Here is an 18,497-nt window from a genome sequence, read left to right as displayed (position 1 = left end):
CTACCGCCCTACATCTAGCAGTTCTTAGAACTGTATTCTCTTCCAGTTAAGGAGGCAGTTCTAAAGGCCACTCCCAAAACCACTGGACTGAATAATGACAGTGCAGGAACAAGAGCCCCCTTGCCTTCACAATTCCCTTCCTCTTCTCATCCCTCTCCAAGGCTAAGGGAGAAATTTGCTGGTTTTTTTTTTTTTTCCCTGCCTCACTCATAGCCTTGACCCTTTCCCTTGCACACAAGCTTTTCCATATTTGGATCTTCCCATTTTGAAATAAGAAAAGACTTCTTAATAAGAACAAGGCACATTCGCTGGGAAATTAGGCGACTAGGGATCTAGAGGTACTTAACTCTTTTCCTTTTTTCATGCTTTACAACAGTGATTAACTCAGCACAGACCACCCTCCACCATTTCTTATTGCTTAATTAAGAAACATCTCAGAATTTTCTCCTTATTCGTTTCAGGCAGATTAGAAGGAAAAAAAAATTTTTAACAGATGCTAAAGAGTCTTTCCAACGATTTGAAGATTAGGAGAATGCCTTTTATAGAGCTTCCAAAGTGTTCCCTGGCTGCTTCTGCCAGAGTTGAAAAGAATTTAGTGGCTGAGTACTTAATGAAAAAGCCAAGAATGCTCTGACAAAGAACTCCTGGGCAACTATTACTCTGGCTCCAAAGATTTATTGCAAATTAAATTTTATCCTTGTCCTTTATGATCTATCTCAGGCAGGAGGTGTAGCAACATGGTGAAATATTCTTGTCTTACATTATTAATAAAAGCACACGTTCATTAATATATGTGTACTGGCAGGAAATATGAAAAGGTGTGCTCCAGTTGGAAAGCTGGGATATCACATTGGCAACCTGGTAGGCAAAAGACAAGGTAAATACAATTCGAGTTTGGGGACAGGGTAATTACTGTCACCATCTGGTAACTCATTCTTTATCTGAGCTCAAAGCTCTTATGTGTTTTAAACGCTTATGAGGCATCTTGCTAGGCAACCAACTACAGGATTAGTTTTTAAATGTTACCGGGAAAGCTTTTCAAGATTGCCTTTGTCTAGAAGCACAATATCACATCTGGCATGATCGTGATCACTGTAAAACAGAATCTTTTAATAGTATTTATTAAGCACTTTCCAAAGATGCGTAATCACCACCATGAGTTTGGTGTTCGTAGAGTCATTAGTCAGCTCTAGCGTCAATATTTGTGGAAAAGTCAGACTCAGCGAGAAACACTTAATGAATGGAGAGCAAATACAAAACACAGCGTCCCTGCAGCCTGCTTCTTTCCCTGATGGATGGGGACTTGGTATTTCAGTCGAGCTGCCTGGCGATTTCTGAGCACTGTCTCTCAAATACTTGGCAGGAAATATCATGAGCTAAACAAGCGCAGGGCACACAGCAGCAAAGGGGGGCCTTACTGGGGGAAATGGTATTTACTGTAATGGCCACGGCTTACAAAATTGCCACATTCCACACTGGGTTAATAAAGGCTTAGGGCGAAGTGGAGAGTGAAGGGCAGTCACGCTGACAGGGAGCGTGGAGGAAATGTCAAGCACCTCCTTCTAGTCGTCGCCAAACTCTCCTCTCCCAGCCCCTCCCCATCCCCACAGCCAGAGCAGGGCTGGGGTAGAAAAGTACTGTGATTAGGCTAATTTAGCAGCTGGGATGGGATTTTCTGATAGCCTCTAGACGATGGGGTGCTGCACACACAGTAATAAATGGAAAAATTTATTGATAAAGCTGTAATTCCATCAAGAGGTTAGATGATCTTTTATGTGGGGCAAAGCCAATCTGGTTTATCTCGATGTCTTCAAGACCCCTGTGAGCTTGAATGCAAACTTTGGAGTCAATATCTTGCCTCATTCATGTCTTTAGAGTACACGGAGTTGGGGGAGAAAAAAACTCAGATCTCCTTTTGCTCAATTACTCTAGCCTGTATACATGTGCGTATGTGTGCTGTGCTCAGTCACTCAGTCGTGTCTGACTGTTTGCGGCCCTATGGAGCCCGCCAGGCTCCTCTGTCCCAGGGATTCTCCAGGCAAGAATACTGGAGTGGGTTGCCATTTGCTACTCCAGGGGATCTTCCTGACCCAGGGATTGAAGCTGCTTCTCTTGCATCTCCTGCTGTGGATTTTTTTTACCGCTGTGCCACCTTATTTGATTATATATGTGCGTATACATATGGCTTAACATATATCCTCCCAGAGCTATGCATTCTCCCCATAACCCAGGGTATGTACAGGAAATATCATCTGGAAAATCTTGGCAGAGTAAAAGCATACATGGAAATCAGATGATCACTGACTATTTTTCATGGACTATGCCCACAGTGAAGTCCATGCTAGGTCATTATTTCAAAGGTAGGCCGCCCCCCGCCTTCACACCACTGCATGGCAGGCAGAACCTGGCCTCTGTTCAATCAGAGCTGTGTACCTCCTCAAGTAACCACACTGGGTTTCCAGCTCTGAGATTTCAACATTTTTCCTTTTTCTTTCCTGCTTTCATTGACGTATAATTGACATATAACACTGCATAAGTTTAAGGAGTACAAGGTGTTGATCTGACACACTTAAATGTTGCAAAGTGATTACTACTCTGGTGGTGGTAGAGGTTCAGTCGCTAACTCACGTCTGACTCTTGTGACCCCATAGACTGTAGCCCACCACCAGGTTCCTCTGTCCATTGGATTTCCCAGGCAAGAATATTGAAGTGGGTTGCCATTTCCTTCTTCAGGGGATCTTCCTGACCCAGGGATTGAACCCCTGTCTCCTGCATTGCAGGCAGATTCTTTACTACCACCAGGATTACCACTATAGCCTTGGCTAACACCTCCATTGTCACATAATGACCATTTTTTTGTATAATGAGAATATTTAAGACCTGTCTTTGCGAATTTCTAGTTTAAATACAGTATTATAAACTATAATCACCATGCCATATACTGCTGCTGCTGCTGCTGCTAAGTTACTTCAGTCGTGTCTGACTCTGTGCGACCCCATAGACGGCAGCCCACCAGGCTCCCCCGTCCCTGGGATTCTCCAGGCAAGAAGAACACTGGAGTGGGTTGCCATTTCCTTCTTCAATGCATGAAAGTGAAAAGTGAAAGGGAAGTCACTCAGTCGTGTTCGACTCTTAGCGACCCCATGGACTGCAGCCTACCAGGCTCCTCTGTCCATGGGATTTTTCAGACAACAGTACTGGAGTGGGGTGCCATCACTTTCTCCGATGCCATATACTAGATGTCCGGAAATTATTCATCTTTATAACTAGAAGTTTGATTAACATCTTTTGACCTACATCTCCCATTTGCCCCATCCTCAGCCTTTGCTAATCCCATTCTATTTTCTTATTTTATGAGTTCAGCTTTTTAAATTCCATGTATGTGATATGATACAGTGTTTTTCTTTTTCTGTCTGACTTACTTCACTTAGCATAATGTCCTCAAGGTCATGAGGACATCCATCCATGTTATTGGGAATGGCAGGCTTGCCTTCTTTCTCATGGCAAGCTTTCTCTTACTTCTCATGAGTAAGAGAATGGCAGGCTCGCCTTCTTTCTCATGGCGAGCTTTCTCTTACTTCTCATGAGTAATATTCTGTTGCATGCATACACCATGTTTTATCCATTCATCCATTGCTGGATACTTAGGATGTTTCCAAACATTAACTACTGTAATGACTTCAGCATTTTTCTGTATCTTCTCAATTCTACATGTATGTGACCTTGGAAGACACATTTAGCTTGTCTGTACTAAGTTTCCTCATTTGTCTAATTAGGACAATAATAGTACCTACTCTTTTAAAAGATATCTTAGTTTTAGAATAAAATGAATTAATATATGGGAAAGGATTTGACCAATTTCCTATTGTTACTATTGACATTGGTTTCATTATTCTTTTTTAAGTAGGTATTATTATTTTCTCCTTGAGGAGAGGAATATATTTTAATCAATTATAAGCCTTCCCAAACATATATCACAGTATAAATATATTAATTGAATTGAACTCATTGGCTTTATCTTGCAAGTTTTACATCATTTTTTGTGTCATATTTTTAATTTTAGTAGACACTTTCATCTTTATTTTATAGACAATGCAAACCTACACATTTATGCCCAGCTGATTTTTGAAGAATGTCTTTAGGAACACATGCTCCTACAAAACAGAGCCTAAAGAAGACTTTGAAGGGCTGACTGATTTAATCAAAGTAAGTTCTTTTCTGACAGAGGCCTTCAGTCGAAGAGGTATCTTTTTATATGTTGGGCATCAGCAGGTGGCACTTTTTATATCACACTTTGTTCTCTCTGGAACACATCCTCCCAGATGTTAAGGGAACGGCACACGGTTTTAGAAGTCCAAGGTAGCAATCTACTGGACAGTGTTGCAAGTAGTTTGTTAGAAATAATAATTAAATGAATAACATGTGTGAATGACTATGATTTGGAGTGAATTCCCATTATCTTTGTGATAACTTTATACCCATTGCGTGTGTTAGTCACTCAGTCGTGTCTGACTCTGCTACCCCATAGACTGTAGCCCACCAGGCCCCTCTGTCCACGGACTTCTCCAGGCAAGAATAATGGAGTGGGTAGCTGTTCCCTTCTCCAGGGGATCTTCCCGGGTCCAGGGATTGAACCTGGGTCTCCCACATTACAGGCAGATTTTTTTTTTTACCATCTGAGCCACCTAGGAAGCCCATTGCTTTCTTGCATTCTTATACGTTCTTTTGAGCAGGAGAGAAAAGTGAAAGGTACAATTAATGCACAGGAAATTATTGACACCACCTGAGTGAACATCATGTGTCCTGTGTGCTAGGGCAGGAGAAAGATTGAGAGCTGTGGGTTGAGAGTTATTCATCAAGAAATTGACCATGCACGTGAGTGAAGAAACAGAAGGAAATGACTGTGCTTGTTTTGGGACTGCTAAGATTGCAAACAGAGAAAACATGTCTCCAACTACATCCTTCCAGGAGCAGCAAATGGAATCAGAATGCAACTTCTAGGGCAGCCCCAACTCTCAGTGGTTTTGTTCACTGGCATATCCAGCAAAATAACTGAAGAACAGTAATTCACCTGGGATCAAGTTCCAAATATGGTCCATTCTGAGGTGATTAGAGGTGGGCATTTGTAAAGCTGAGATTATATAGTGTAATTGATGATGTCAGAGTTATTTTTGGATTCTTGATTCTGATTCCAGATGTTTTTCAATAGAAGTAGGCAGGGTGAATTTAAATGGGAAGCTTAGTTGTCAGTAATATTACCTAGTACATCTTTAGTTGGGTGGGTATTTTGAAAAATTGTAAGGTGTCATGTACCTTTGAGTGCAAATTGGTCTTGTGAATAACCATTATTCATAGCCAGGGTGATCATGTAATTTGTCATTCAGACCAGGGACACTCTCCAGAGAGGGAAAGGGGTGCTATTAATAATTACATTGGAACAACAGGTATAACTGGGACTGTCTCAAACAATTTGGGACTTTGAGACTTCTTATTTATAACTTGTGAGTGGAGAAGAGTACTCAATCATTCAACGTACACAGTCCCTCTGAGGTTTCTTGTCTTGTCTTTTTTTTTAAACCAATTCTCTTTCCACAAACCCCATTGCCTCTCTACTCCATAGTGCATGGTGAAAGCCTTTATCACATTTATCACAGCAGTTACACATTGAGCTGTTTATGAGTTTGCTCTGTATTCCCACACTTACGTTAGACTCTGCACTTCCTGGAAACAGGGCACGTGCATTTTTATCCATCTCTCTACTTACTTATTTATATTGTGGTGAAGACTACATAACATAAAATTTACCATCTTAATAATTTTTAAGTGTATATAGTACAGTACATGTGCCTTCTTGTGCAACAGGTCTTTGGAGATTTTTCATCTTGCAAAACTGAACTCTTTGAACAGCGACTCCCCTTCCCACTAGACCCCACAGTCCCTGGAAATCACCACTCATATGTCTTTTTGTGGCTGCTTTGTTTCACTCAGCATAAGCTCCTCCAGGTTCATCCACTTGGTAGCGTATGAAAGTAGTCTCTTCTTTTTTTTATGGCTGACTAGTATTCCATTGTATGTGTATACCACATTTCTTGTCCATTCATTCATTGATGAGTGTGTAGGCTGCTTCTATCTCTTGGCTATTATGAGTAATACTGCAGTGAAAGTGCAAGTGCTAATCTCTGTTCAAGGTCCCATTTTGAATCTTCTTGGGTATATACCTGAAAGTGTGCTAATGCTGAATCATGTGGTAATTCTGTATTTAGTTTTTAAAGGCATCTTTATACTCTTTTCCACAATAGTTGCACCATTTTACATTCCCACCAATAGTGCACAAGGGTTCCAATTTCTCTGCATCCTCGCTAACACTTATGATTTCTATTTTCCTTTTCTTTTTTTTTTGATAGTGGTCATCTTGAATAAGTCGCTGGTGGCTCAGATGGTAAGGAATCTGCCTGCAATGCAGGAAACCTGGGTTGGATCCCTGGGTCAGGAAGATCCCCTGGAGGAGGAAATGGCAATCCACTCTAGTATTCTTGCCTGGAGAATCCCATGGACAAAGGAGCCTGGTGGCTACAGTCCATGGGTTTGCAAAGAGTCAGACACGACTAAACAAGTAACACTTTCACTTTCATCTTACCTGTTGTGAAGTATTAGCTCATAGTTATTTTGACTTGCATTTCCTTGATGATTAATGAGGTTGAACATCTTTTCATATGCTTGTTGGCATTTCTCTGTGACTTAAGTTTTTCCTTAAATGCCATTATTTTATGTTGTCTGTAAGGTGTCTTTCATTTGAGAGGAGGCTTTCACAGTGAAGGTTCAGAATTGATCGAAATAATGTAGGAAACATCATGTGTTGCAAATGGCAATGCCACTGGATCTCTACTCTTTCTCTTGCTTCATTTTTATCTCTTCCGCTCCATTTTACCTCACTCTCCCTGCTTGTGGGCACAAGGAGGGGAAAGATTACAGGGTTCTTCCAGTACAAGAAAGACTTTGTATGTAGGGGAAGTCTTTATTTATGTCTTTCCTGGAGAAATACATTTTGCTTTCATGTTTCTCATGGCTCATGCTCTCTGTCTACTAAGACACTATTCAATGTAAAATTTTCTCTTTTCAGTTAAAGATAAAAGACCCCCAGGCTTAAAAACAAACACATGCACAGAATCTGGGCTTATCTTTGGTTATAGAAATACAGCCTGAACATGCCAATTCATATGTGATATTTCAAACAAACAAAAATCAGTGAAATCGCTATGGTGTTACCAACAAGCTTTTTAATAAAGGTGTTTGGGTGAAACTTCTTTGGTGGTTTAGTTGCTCAGTCATATCTGACTCTTGCGGCTGCATGGACTATAGCCCACCAGGCTCCTCTGTCCATGGAATTTCCCAGGCAAGAATACTGGAGTGCATCTTCCCAACCCAGGGATCAAACCCACTTCTCCTGTGTTACAGGTGGTCTCCTGCATTGCTGGTGTATTCTTTACTGACTGAGCCACCAGGGGAGCCCTGAAACTTCTTTGGGTTGATATAATTTGGGGACATCTAAGTTTTCACATGCAGGAGTTCAGTACATGCTGATCCCCAGTATGTGATTCAGGACCAGAGATGAAGTAGAAGACTCTTGGGGTATCATTCTACTGAGACCTAGCTTGGAGGATTTGCTCCTGTGTTCCTGTGGCTGAGCTACTGAGGGCTGGTTCTATAAATGAATGAGAGGTTGATAGAAGCCAGAATGACTCACAGGGAAGTCCTTAAGATTTGGTTGGATTGGGAGTGAGGGAGAGAAAAAGCAGCAAGGGGGTGAATAAACACACTAAGAGGACTTTGGCTCCACTAGGCAGTGTCTCTGATCTGTAAAATAAGGATGACTAATTCTTACCTAGTTTGTGGAGGTGTGGTGGAGATTATGAAGGAAAATAGATTCGAAAGCACCCTTGAGGGTGAAATGCTTTTTGTAAATAGAAGGCATTTTATGTCATGACAGAAAAGGAAGTAGAGTTTTGTAGGCCAACCTTTCCCTAACTTGATATTCATCTATCTTTATGAAATGTCCAAGGAGTATCTTTGAAAGAGAATAAAACCTGTGATCAGTAACCTCAATTCTCTCAGGTAAGGAAGGTGATGACCTGAGAAGGACTCCAACAATAGAAGGAGCTCTAACTCCATGAAGAAGAGAGGCACGTGGGATTCACCATCTGGTCTTTATTTTAACTGAGAAGACTATCACGAGGACTTTGATTCAGCTGGGTCTCAGTGTCATACTTTCAAGATGCAGTCAAGTCAGTCAACAAAGCAGCCAGACTACTTGTCTGTTTGATCTAACTATTGCATTGTCTTGATTCATATTTTCCATCCACTTCATTGCCTGAATGGACAACAAATTGTAGACAAGGCTAATGCATAGGAGGGCTTCCCTGATGGCTCAGTCCTAAAGAATCTAATGCAGGAGACATGGGTTTGATGGGTAGGGAAGATCCCCTGGAGAAGGGAAGGGCAACCCACTCCAGTATTCTTGCCTGGGAAATCCCATAGAGAGAGGAACCTAGCGGGCTATAGTCCATGGGGTCTCAAAAGAGTAGGACACAACTTAGCGGCTAAACAACAACAATGATGAATAGGAAGAAGCCCTGTGAGTCAAGCTAAGCCCTGTGGATGACTTGCTTTCTGTAAATATGATGTTCAAGCCAACTTGACAAATAGAGGAGGAAAGCAGATTTAGTTTTGAAAGCAGATTTAGATTTAGGACATGTTTTCCTGTCCTAGACATCAAACTTTGGTTCACAATGGCTTATAAGTTCAATACTATGCATGAAACCCAAAGTCAGTCATTTGTCTACATAGGATTTTAATTTTGCAAAAAAGGAAACAGAAAGCAAGTAAATGGTACTACATGCGTGCGAATGCATGCTTAGTCGATTCAGTCATGTCTGACGCTTTGCGGTGCTATGGACAATAGCCTGCCAGATTCCACTGTCCGTGGGATTCTCCAGGCAGGAATACTGGAGTGGGTTGCCATACCCTCCTCCAGGGGATCTTCCCGAACTAGGGATCAAATCCATGTGTCCTGTGGTTCCTGCGGCTCCTGCATTGCAGGAGGATTCTTTACTGCTGAGCCACCGGGGAAGCCCAAATGGTACTACATGTCAGAATAAAGTTTTAATATATATCCTCTGTGTAAATAAACATCTATGAATGCCTGCTCACACACTTGCTGCCAATTCTCAGAAAACCCTCAGATAATTCAAATGCACGTATAATAAAAAACTGCAGTTACCCTTACATACGGCCACTTTTCTGCCTACTTGTTACAGATCTCAGTTCCTATCGTGGCCTCGCCTGTGTCATTGGGCAAGTTAATTCATCTCACTGTGTTTAATTTTATTCAATATAAAATGAACATTTTTATTTCTATGTCATAGAGATGCTATGAAGATCAAGTACATAAAGACCTTAGCATAGTTCTTTGTTAAAATGTGCTTTAAAATACTAATAAGTGCCACCAGCAGGGCTGCAGTGTAGAGATGGGTCCTTCTGAGGTTCTGGGTTCACCAGAAGGTAAAAAACCAGGGTTTTGGCTGTTAAGCTTCGCATGGCTTCTTCAACTCTTCAACCACCTTCCACCATCCAACAGCTCACCGACTGGTCCTCAGCCACCCTCATTTTGGGGCTAAGATCCTGACATTTGCTTCTACTCTGCCAGGCAGTCCCCGTCCCCAGGTCTGCACATGGCACCGTCTTCCCATCATTAGATCACAGCCTGAGTATCACCTGGGACTCCCCTGGACCACTGGTCTCAAGGGGCATCTCCTCCTTAGTCATTAGCCAGTTTCTGTCTCAGTTCTTTTATTTTGGGCAAACTTTTTTAAAAATTGTATTTATATATATTTTTTGGCTGCTCTGGGTCTTCATTGCTTCACATGGGCTTTCTCTAGTTGCAGCAAGAGGGGCCACTCTCTGGCTACAGTGTACAGGCTTCTCCCTGTCGTGGCTTCTCGTGTTGGCGGAGCATGGGTTCTAGAGCACCTGGGTTTCAGTAGTTGTGCCCACGGGCTTAGTTGCTCCTTGGCATGTGGAATCTTCCCGAACCAGGGATTGAACCCTTGTCCTCTGCATTGGCAGGTGGATTCTTAACCACTGGTCCACCAGGGAAGCCCTCTGTCTCAGTCCTTTCTGGCCTCTTGCTCTGGTACCCAGAACTGTATCTGGCATATGATTTAGTGTTTCTCACATTCTTTTTTGGAAGAATAGATGACTATTGTTGCCTAAGTCAATTTTTTTTTCTTTTATTTTAAAACTCCACAGACAGTTCCTATTGAAGAGCAGATGGCTTTATTCGAGGTAAATACTCTTCCACTCGCCTCAAATCCAATTTATTTGTCTCCTTTCTGCTTCTCTCCAAACTTGAACACTTGCTGGGTAAAATTTTCATTTACTTACTCTGCTATTTCAAGGTGTGCAAACTACAAAAGCAGGTGTCTAGTTCATCCTAGCTTTGCTGTGTCCTCCGTGAGCTGACAAAATACACTTAGCACATGTTTATATCTGCAAATAAATGTGTCTGTGGAATGGAGATGTATCTGTACTAAATGAATTGGGAATGTCTGTTTGAACAGTAAGAATTATGGCTACATCTTTCTAGCTATTTCACAAGTTAGTATTTGAAAAATCAATGTCCTCTTTCATATTTATGTGTATATTCTGACTATATCTTAGTCCCTTTATCCAAAGAGCAAATTAAAATAAATATTGTTGATAAACCTGGCTGTGGTTTTATTATTTTTTTCAAAACCCTTTGAAAGCTTTTTTTCTTTCCATGAAATTGGTTTCAGTTTATTTTCAAATAGAATTGTTATATTCTGGTTTTTAGATGGAATTATCCTGCAGTCCATTCTAAAGGAGATCAGCCCTGGGATTTCTTTGGAAGGATTGATGCTAAAGCTGAAACTCCAATACTTTGGCCACCTCATGAGAAGAGTTGACTCATTGGAAAAGACTGTGATGCTGGGAGGGATTGGGGGCAAGAGGAGAAGGGAACGACAGAGGAAGAGATGGCTGGATGGCATCACTGACTCGATGGACATGAGTCGGAGTGAACTCTGGGAGCTGGTGATGGACAGGGAGGCCTGGTGTGCTGCGATTCATGGGGTCGCAAAGATTCAGACACGACTGAGCGACTGATCTGATCTGATCTGATCCTGAAGTTAAGTGCTTACCAGGTGGTTCAATCTTAAAGAACCCTGCCTGCCAATTCAGGAGACTCTGGTTCGATTCCTGGGTCAGGAAGATCCCCTGGAGAAGGAAATGGCAACCCACTCCAGTATTCTTGCCTGGTAAATCCCATGGACAGAGGAGCCTGGTAGCCTACAGTCCATGGGGTCACATAAGAGTCAGATAGGACTTGGGGACTAAACACTACCACCATCCTAAAGTTAACTGTTTTATAGGAATCCCTTTCCTTAATAGAAGTCAACATAGTAATAATGTGAGCTAAATTGTAATGTTTAAAAATTATAATGTTGCTTACAGTGTTATATTTGTGATAACTTTATTTACATAGATTTCTTTATTTAAAAGAACATTTTTAAAATCAGTGATGTATTTGTAATAATTATGAGTAACTATAGTAAAGAATGAATACTTCCCAGATGGCCATTTTGATAACCAGTGACTGGCACCTAGAGCAGGTTTAGTGTCAAGTAAGAGTTTAATATAAGTCTGCTAAATGAATCTTTAGCATGTTATACAGTATTTAGCATCCCTGGGAGCATGGGAGCTTCCAGAAATAAAAAGGCAAGGCAATTTGCTAAATCTGGAAAAGTGTTAGTTCTTTCACATCTTATTTTCTGACATTATTTATAAAGTACTGACATCAATTCTCAAGCTACTAAATTTTATTTTAGAGAAGAAACCAACACAAAAGAAGAGAGGTATAGCATCTTCGATCAGTTCAGTTCAGTTGCTCAGTTGTGTCCAACTTTTTGCGACCCCATGGACTGCAGCATGCCAGTCTTCCCTGTCCCTCATCAACTCCCGGAGCTTGCTCAAACTCAAGATATACATTTGGAAAGCTCTAAATATTCTAAAGTTTGAAAAGTTCTTGATTTCAAATGCCAAGTGTACTTCAGTGGGTGGTGCTGATTTAACCTATGGTTCTTTTTCTTTTTTAAAATAGTGCAGCTTCTAAAATGTTCTCAAACAAAATAATTCAAGAGTTCTGAAATTTAGACTATGAAAATAATTAAGAAAATGCAGAAAGGGCACTGGTAGATTTTTAAAAACTATTTTAATACAAGATTAATAGCAATTTTCTATCCAAATCAGAAATGAAAAATCTTAACCCAAATCATATTCATTTGACAGTCACATAAAATTTTAGGTTTGATTGGTGCACACATTCGTCCTGCATATATGTTATGCATATGCACACAGAGACCTCACTACTACGCCAACTTGAGTTGTCTTTTCATCGAAGTACCTCATTACAAGGCAATGTCAAAGATTTCAGTACCTATGCAACCTTCACTGAGGTTCAAATGGCCCCATGCTAGGCTGAGTCCCGTGCTGTAGCAAACTGTGTTATAGCAAGGCTCCAGGATGCATACAAATCAATACTGTCTTTGTAGAACTTGGCCTAAAACCAAACACTGGCTAATGTCTCCACCAAGGAGGAACACACTGCAAATTTATAAGTTATGGTCTCCTTTACTCTTCTGTTAGCAAAGCTAAACTCCTCCTCTCCTCCCCTCCTTTTTCTAAAGTTAGAAGGCAGATTTGTTAGTGACTGTAAGTAAATGAGTTTGAATTTCTGCAAGGTTTGGATAAGTCAAAACGTGCATTTGCTAACCCTCCCACCATTCCTCCAACCACCTGATAATTAGCCTTGCAAAGAGAAGTAATAAAAGAATCACAACTCAGGAATCTGCTACGGTTTTATTCCTCCTTGAGGACTTTAGTTGGTGTTCAGTGTGTAGCCAAAACATGTATGTAATGGCTAAAGAATTAAAGTAGGCTAATGTCTGCAGCAGGGAATATAAATTAAATATCAGGGTTCTGCGTCCGATAATATTTTCAGAGTGTTTGATTTACAGAATGCTACTTTTATAATGATTACTGCTTGTCAATGAATAATCATGTTTTTCAGTGTAGGCAAAGTAGTATTTTCTATCCCTTACAATTAAAGCAAGTAATGCAAGATATTGATCTGGTTAAGACACTGTAAGGGAGTCAGATTGCTAGCACTAATGCTGTTCTATGATGGCTCTAATCAAAGTCCTGACTTGACCTTCATTCAAATGAGAGAAGGTCATCATGTCTGTCCTTTAATACAGAACCATAAGCGGAGCTCGAACTCATGAATTTGCAATCCGTTCTTCTCTGCTTAAGACTTTAGCCTCTGTTTAGCTTTTGTTATAACATATACAAAGTATAATATACACCAATTACAGACGTGTATTTCTGTTAGAAAAATACATATTATAACTAAAGAACGTGTAAATAGAGGCACTTCAATAAGCTAAGTGTTTGCAGTTATGAGCATCACCCAACTGTTTCTAGCGTCCGATTTCAGTGAGTCTGTTCTTCTCTACTCATAACAGAGGTTATGATGTGATTACAGAATTTGGGGGACTTCAAAGCAAAAGAGGGCAGGTCAGGAAAAACAATGGAGTATCATCGCATCCCCTATTACTATGCTAATGTGAGAGAAATTAATTTGGTGGTGCAGGAAAGGGGAAATTCCAAAATACTTACTGGAATGGGTTAACTAGAGTAAACTAATTCCCTTAGGATACAAAAAAATTCTCATGTCAAATTAGTCTAAAAAATCATATGATGGGGTGGGATGATGATAAAAAGCAGGAGTACAATTTGAATAATATTTTGACCACATCCATGTGGGTGATGACTGCTGTGGCATCATTAACTGATAGTGATGTCAGCTTTCTGCCTGGCTCATATAGTTCACTATAGCTCACCAATATGAATAATATTGATAACAAAGGTATGGAAACAAATGAAGCAGGCATTTATATGTTATTGGTGTGTTTAGTGTGTACAGAACATGGGTTCACATTCATTAATATAAGGTGTATTCACATACATGCACAAAACCCTCTGGGGGGAGAAAGCTCAGGGAAAACAAGGCATTCTGATCTATTTCACAGAAAGCAATGCAGAAATATTTTTTCAAAAGGAAAGACTTGGAGCTTAAAGCTATGAAAACAAGTGATGACTCAAATATTCTGGAAAATCAAGATTGATTTAATTTGTATTGCACCTTAATTACTGGAGAAAGACAATACTGATTTCCGAACATAAAATGCAATGAGCAACATAAATAATTGGTCCTTCATAGAGATGCTTTATGTGTAATTGGTGCTGGGAAGCTGAAGTTTGGCAGTGAAATGAATGGTTTTCTAGAAGTATGGAATGCCGAATTAGATTAAGTGTTAATTTCTTAAAGATTTAAATGAAAAGATGCCACAAAGTCTCTCAGAATCCTACGTTCCATATTTTGTTAGGCATACAATAGCAAGAGATGCTTCTAAATACTTTCAGTTTTGCAAAAGTGCTCAAATATACTTAATACTATTGTGCTGCATGTGTTCTACTTAAGTGTGATGACTAAATCGATAACTAATTATAATTTTGATGAGTATGGAGATAAAAAATATCACTTATGTGTCATGACTGCCAATGGGTTAGTTAACATGTGACTGGCATACTATGGTGTCTTGAAATATTACTTTTCCCAACCCCAGAAGCATCATAGAAACCAAAAAAATAAAAAACATGGATAGCCAACTGCATTCATAAAGCCCCAGTTTGGTTTATTTTGCTTCTCTCTGTCAAGGGGAGCATCATGCCTGGCTTTGGCACACCTGGTGGAAGAGTTCGGCTATAAATCAGCCTGTTCAATTAGGACATCTCTCCAAGTGCCAAGCAGGAATCCTAGGCTGAAGGCGTTGTCCTGAAAGCAATGGTTTTGCATGAATAACACATTCCTTGCACATACAGTTTCCATGACCGGTACAGTTCTGCACACCCATGGCTCTGCCCATGAGTTAGGTACAGTGTGGAGCATCCAGGGCAAAGCACACTCATGCGAGAAAGGTGTGCCCTGGCAAACTTTTAATAAATGGACAGTTAGATACGTAAAAAGTTCTCTTTCTTGATTCTTGGTGCTCACAGATAATTGAGGAATCCCTTCTCTGAGCAGCACAAAACAAGAAGAGCTGGTTGACAAAACATTTTCGTTACAAAGGTGTGTCAACCCTGAGCTTGGAATTAAGAAGTTAAAATCTGTGATTTATATATATATAGATATAAAAATAGATGATCATACTAAGACTAAAAAAGTGAAAGAAATCTCCATGTCAATACTATATATATATATTTTTTGTCTTGACGTTTTTTGTTGTTGTGAGTTATTTTGTAAGAGAATGCCCTTGTGATGCAGAAACCAATTGACACAAAGTAAATAGTTAAAAATGAAAACTCACTTATGGATCGAATTGTTCAGCGGTTCATTAAAAGAACTCTTCTTTGGGGAGGGTATGAGCACAGGGCAGAAACATTTGATTCGTGTCAAGCCTGTGGCTAAAGCAAAGCGATTGTATTGTTGATGATTGTTTTCATTTCAGACCCTTGAGGGGGATGAATTCATGCAGGTGTCCACTAGTAACTGAAAATGAAGCAAAAAGTCTGTGCCAATTGGATACAGTGGACAGACACTGTATTATAAAGTGTATAATTAAAAGAATTAAGAAAAATGATGCCATTACTGAAATTGAAATTGGGCAAGGTAAGAGAGAGATGCTGAGCTGTAGCAAATTTTGCTCTCATAGTAAAGATGGAATTCTAAATTTACCCTCAGTACCTCCAAATCAGCTGGGGCATTGTGTGGTTAGCCTGCAAGACCTCCAAGACAACAGTGTTTTCACTACATGAAAAAAATGTCAAACTTTCTCCCCATAAGCATTTTGTAACCCTGATTTGTTACTGAAAAGCTTACACTGGGAGCTGGCTGGCAATGCCAAACTTACGGCACTAAAGCTCTTTTATTTTTCTCTCTTGTTTGCTTCTTTGTTTCAAGTGTAGTTGTCTTGAGGTTTGGCCTGATTTTGCAAGGAAAATGATCTTTTCTTCCTATTTTTTTTTTTAATGGGGGAAAAAAAAACTCACAACGTGAGATTCCTTTACTTCTGCAGCATAAAAGCAAATGAAGGTAAGAAAATCTCCTGGTACGAAAGATTTGAGTAAGAATTCTCTAGAATAAACAAGGTCCCCACAGATAGCTGAAGGAAAGAGGAAGCAGTCCAGTCTGGTGCCCGGTACTCTTTGGGAAAACAAAAAGGGAGGCAGAGTACAGTACTGCCCTCTTCTCGGAAACCGGTACGTTTTTGTGGCATGGTCCACTGTCCAGGGGTGTAAGAAAAGAAGTGAGTTGGCCGTTCCAATAGCTAAAAACCCAGGATTATCTGCACAGTCTCTGCAGTGCCAGGGCGACGCAGACGAGAGATCCTGAGAGCAGGGAGGGGCCCCGCTGGGCGGCAGAAGAGTCTACTTCTCTCCGGTCGGGATCCACTGCGGGGGCCTCTGTGGTGACAAACTCAAACTCTGTCGGACACACGTCATCCATGCACCCACTGCCACTCCCCGAGCCACTGGATTCATCGCCTGATGTGGACAGATGGAAAAAGAGTTAGAGCCAGGCCAGCAAAGAGTGGGGCACAAAAGAATTTGGGCATGTTGGTAGAAGACCCCCTCACCCCACCCCACTAGGTTTATTTTATTTATTTATTTTTAAAATTTATATGTTTATTTTAATTGGAGGCTAATTACTTCACAAGATTGTAGTGGTTTTTGCCATAAATTGACATGAATCAGCCATGGGTGTACATGTGTTCCCCATCCTGAAACCCTCTCCCACCTCCCTCCCCATCCCATCCCTCAGAGTCATCCCAGTGCGCCAGCCCTGAGCACCCTGTCTCATGCATCGAACCTGGACTGGCGATCTATTTCACTTATGGTAACATACATGTTTCAATGTTATTCTCTCAAATCATCCCACCCTTGCCTTCTCCCACAGAGTCCAAAAGTCTGTTCTTTACATCTGTGTCTCTTTTGCTGTTTCGCATACAGGGTCATTGTTACCATCTTTCTAAATTCCATACATATGCATTAATATACTTTATTGGTGTTTTTCTTTAATGGACAGGTTTGTGATGGATGGGTGGACTGTATCTAAATAAAAAGCAGAGACATCACTATGCTGACAAAAGTCCATTTTATAGTCAAAGCTATGGGTTTTCCAGTAGTCATGTATGGATGTGAGAGCTGGACAAGGTTGAGCGACAAAGAACTGATGCTTTCAAACTGTGGTGCCGGAGAAGACTCTTGAGAGTCCCTTGGACAGTAGAGAGATCAAACCAGTCCATCCTAAAGGAAATGAACCCTGAATATTCACTGGAAGCACTGATGCTGAAGCTCCAATCCTTTGGCCACCTGATGCAAAGAGTCGACTTGTTTGAAAAGATATCTGAAATTATCCAACTAAAAAAACATGGGAATCTCAGATCCAGTGAGAGGCCATACCCACCATGTTGGAATCTGAAATGAATTTCATATTCTGGCCAATATTTCAATTACTTTAACAACTTTCATTCTTTGCTCATTTTCAAAACTCAGAGCCATTGTTCTCAGGAGATATCATGCTTTTAGAAAGGAATTTGAAAGGATATTTTAAAGGAAACCAATGAAGAGGAAAACCAACAATGGAAGTAAGAAATCAGAGAATGGCAGCAAGTAATTGTGGAAGGCACAGCTGGTTATTACCATTTGGGCACTTTTTCCACTGCTGTTCTCCTCCTAAGTGCAAGGATGGACTCTGACTTGACCATTGGTTGACAAACCGTGGCCTGCAGCCCTGCTACTTGTTTTTGTATGGCTCTCAAGCCTGGGCTTCCCAAGTGGCACTAGTGGTAGCGACCCTGCCTGCCAAAGCAGGAGACGCAGGAAATAAAGTTTCGATCCCTGGATTGGGACGATCCCTCGGAAGACAGCTTGGCAACCCTCTCTAGTATTCTTGGCTGGAGAATCCCATGGACAGTGGAGCCTGGCAGGTTACAGTCCATAGGTTTACAAAAAGTTGGACATGAGTGAAAACATTTAGCATGCACACACTCAAGAATGACTTTGTATAATCCCAAGAATCATTTTTATATATTCAAGTGTTTGAAAAAACACAAATGAGGAATACTATTTTGTGATATGTAAATAGTGTATATCTGAAATCTAAACCTCAGTGTCCGTATGTAAAGTTATACTGGAACACAGCCATGGTCACTCACTTATGGATTGTTTAACTCGGCATTCATTTATGGCCCTCCAAGCTGAACATATTTAATATGTGGCTATTTACAGAAAATTTTGCCATTGTCTGCTTAAAGTCAATGCCCAGGTATCCACCTAGTGTTTTCTCAGCCTGGCATCTT

At 40.6% G+C, this 18,497-nt stretch overlaps 1 protein-coding gene across 2 annotated transcripts in view; it reads right to left on the bottom strand.

The window, feature by feature from the left end:
* Nucleotides 1–12,267: 12,267 nt before the first annotated feature.
* GPC6 (glypican 6) overlaps nucleotides 12,268–18,497 on the bottom strand; it is a 1,231,564-nt gene continuing 1,225,334 nt past the window's right edge. For both annotated transcript variants that reach the window (NM_001081730.2, XM_059892082.1), the window contains exon 9: nucleotides 12,268–16,680. In NM_001081730.2, coding sequence (NP_001075199.2) covers nucleotides 16,478–16,680 — 203 coding nt within the window. In that variant the 3' untranslated portion in view covers nucleotides 12,268–16,477. The remainder of the gene's footprint in view (nucleotides 16,681–18,497) is intronic.

The sequence above is a fragment of the Bos taurus genome, chromosome 12 (assembly GCF_002263795.3).
Source record: "Bos taurus isolate L1 Dominette 01449 registration number 42190680 breed Hereford chromosome 12, ARS-UCD2.0, whole genome shotgun sequence".
NCBI lineage: Eukaryota > Metazoa > Chordata > Mammalia > Artiodactyla > Bovidae > Bos > Bos taurus.
Note: the sequence above shows the minus strand (reverse complement) of the source record. Positions and strands in the feature narration are given on the sequence as shown.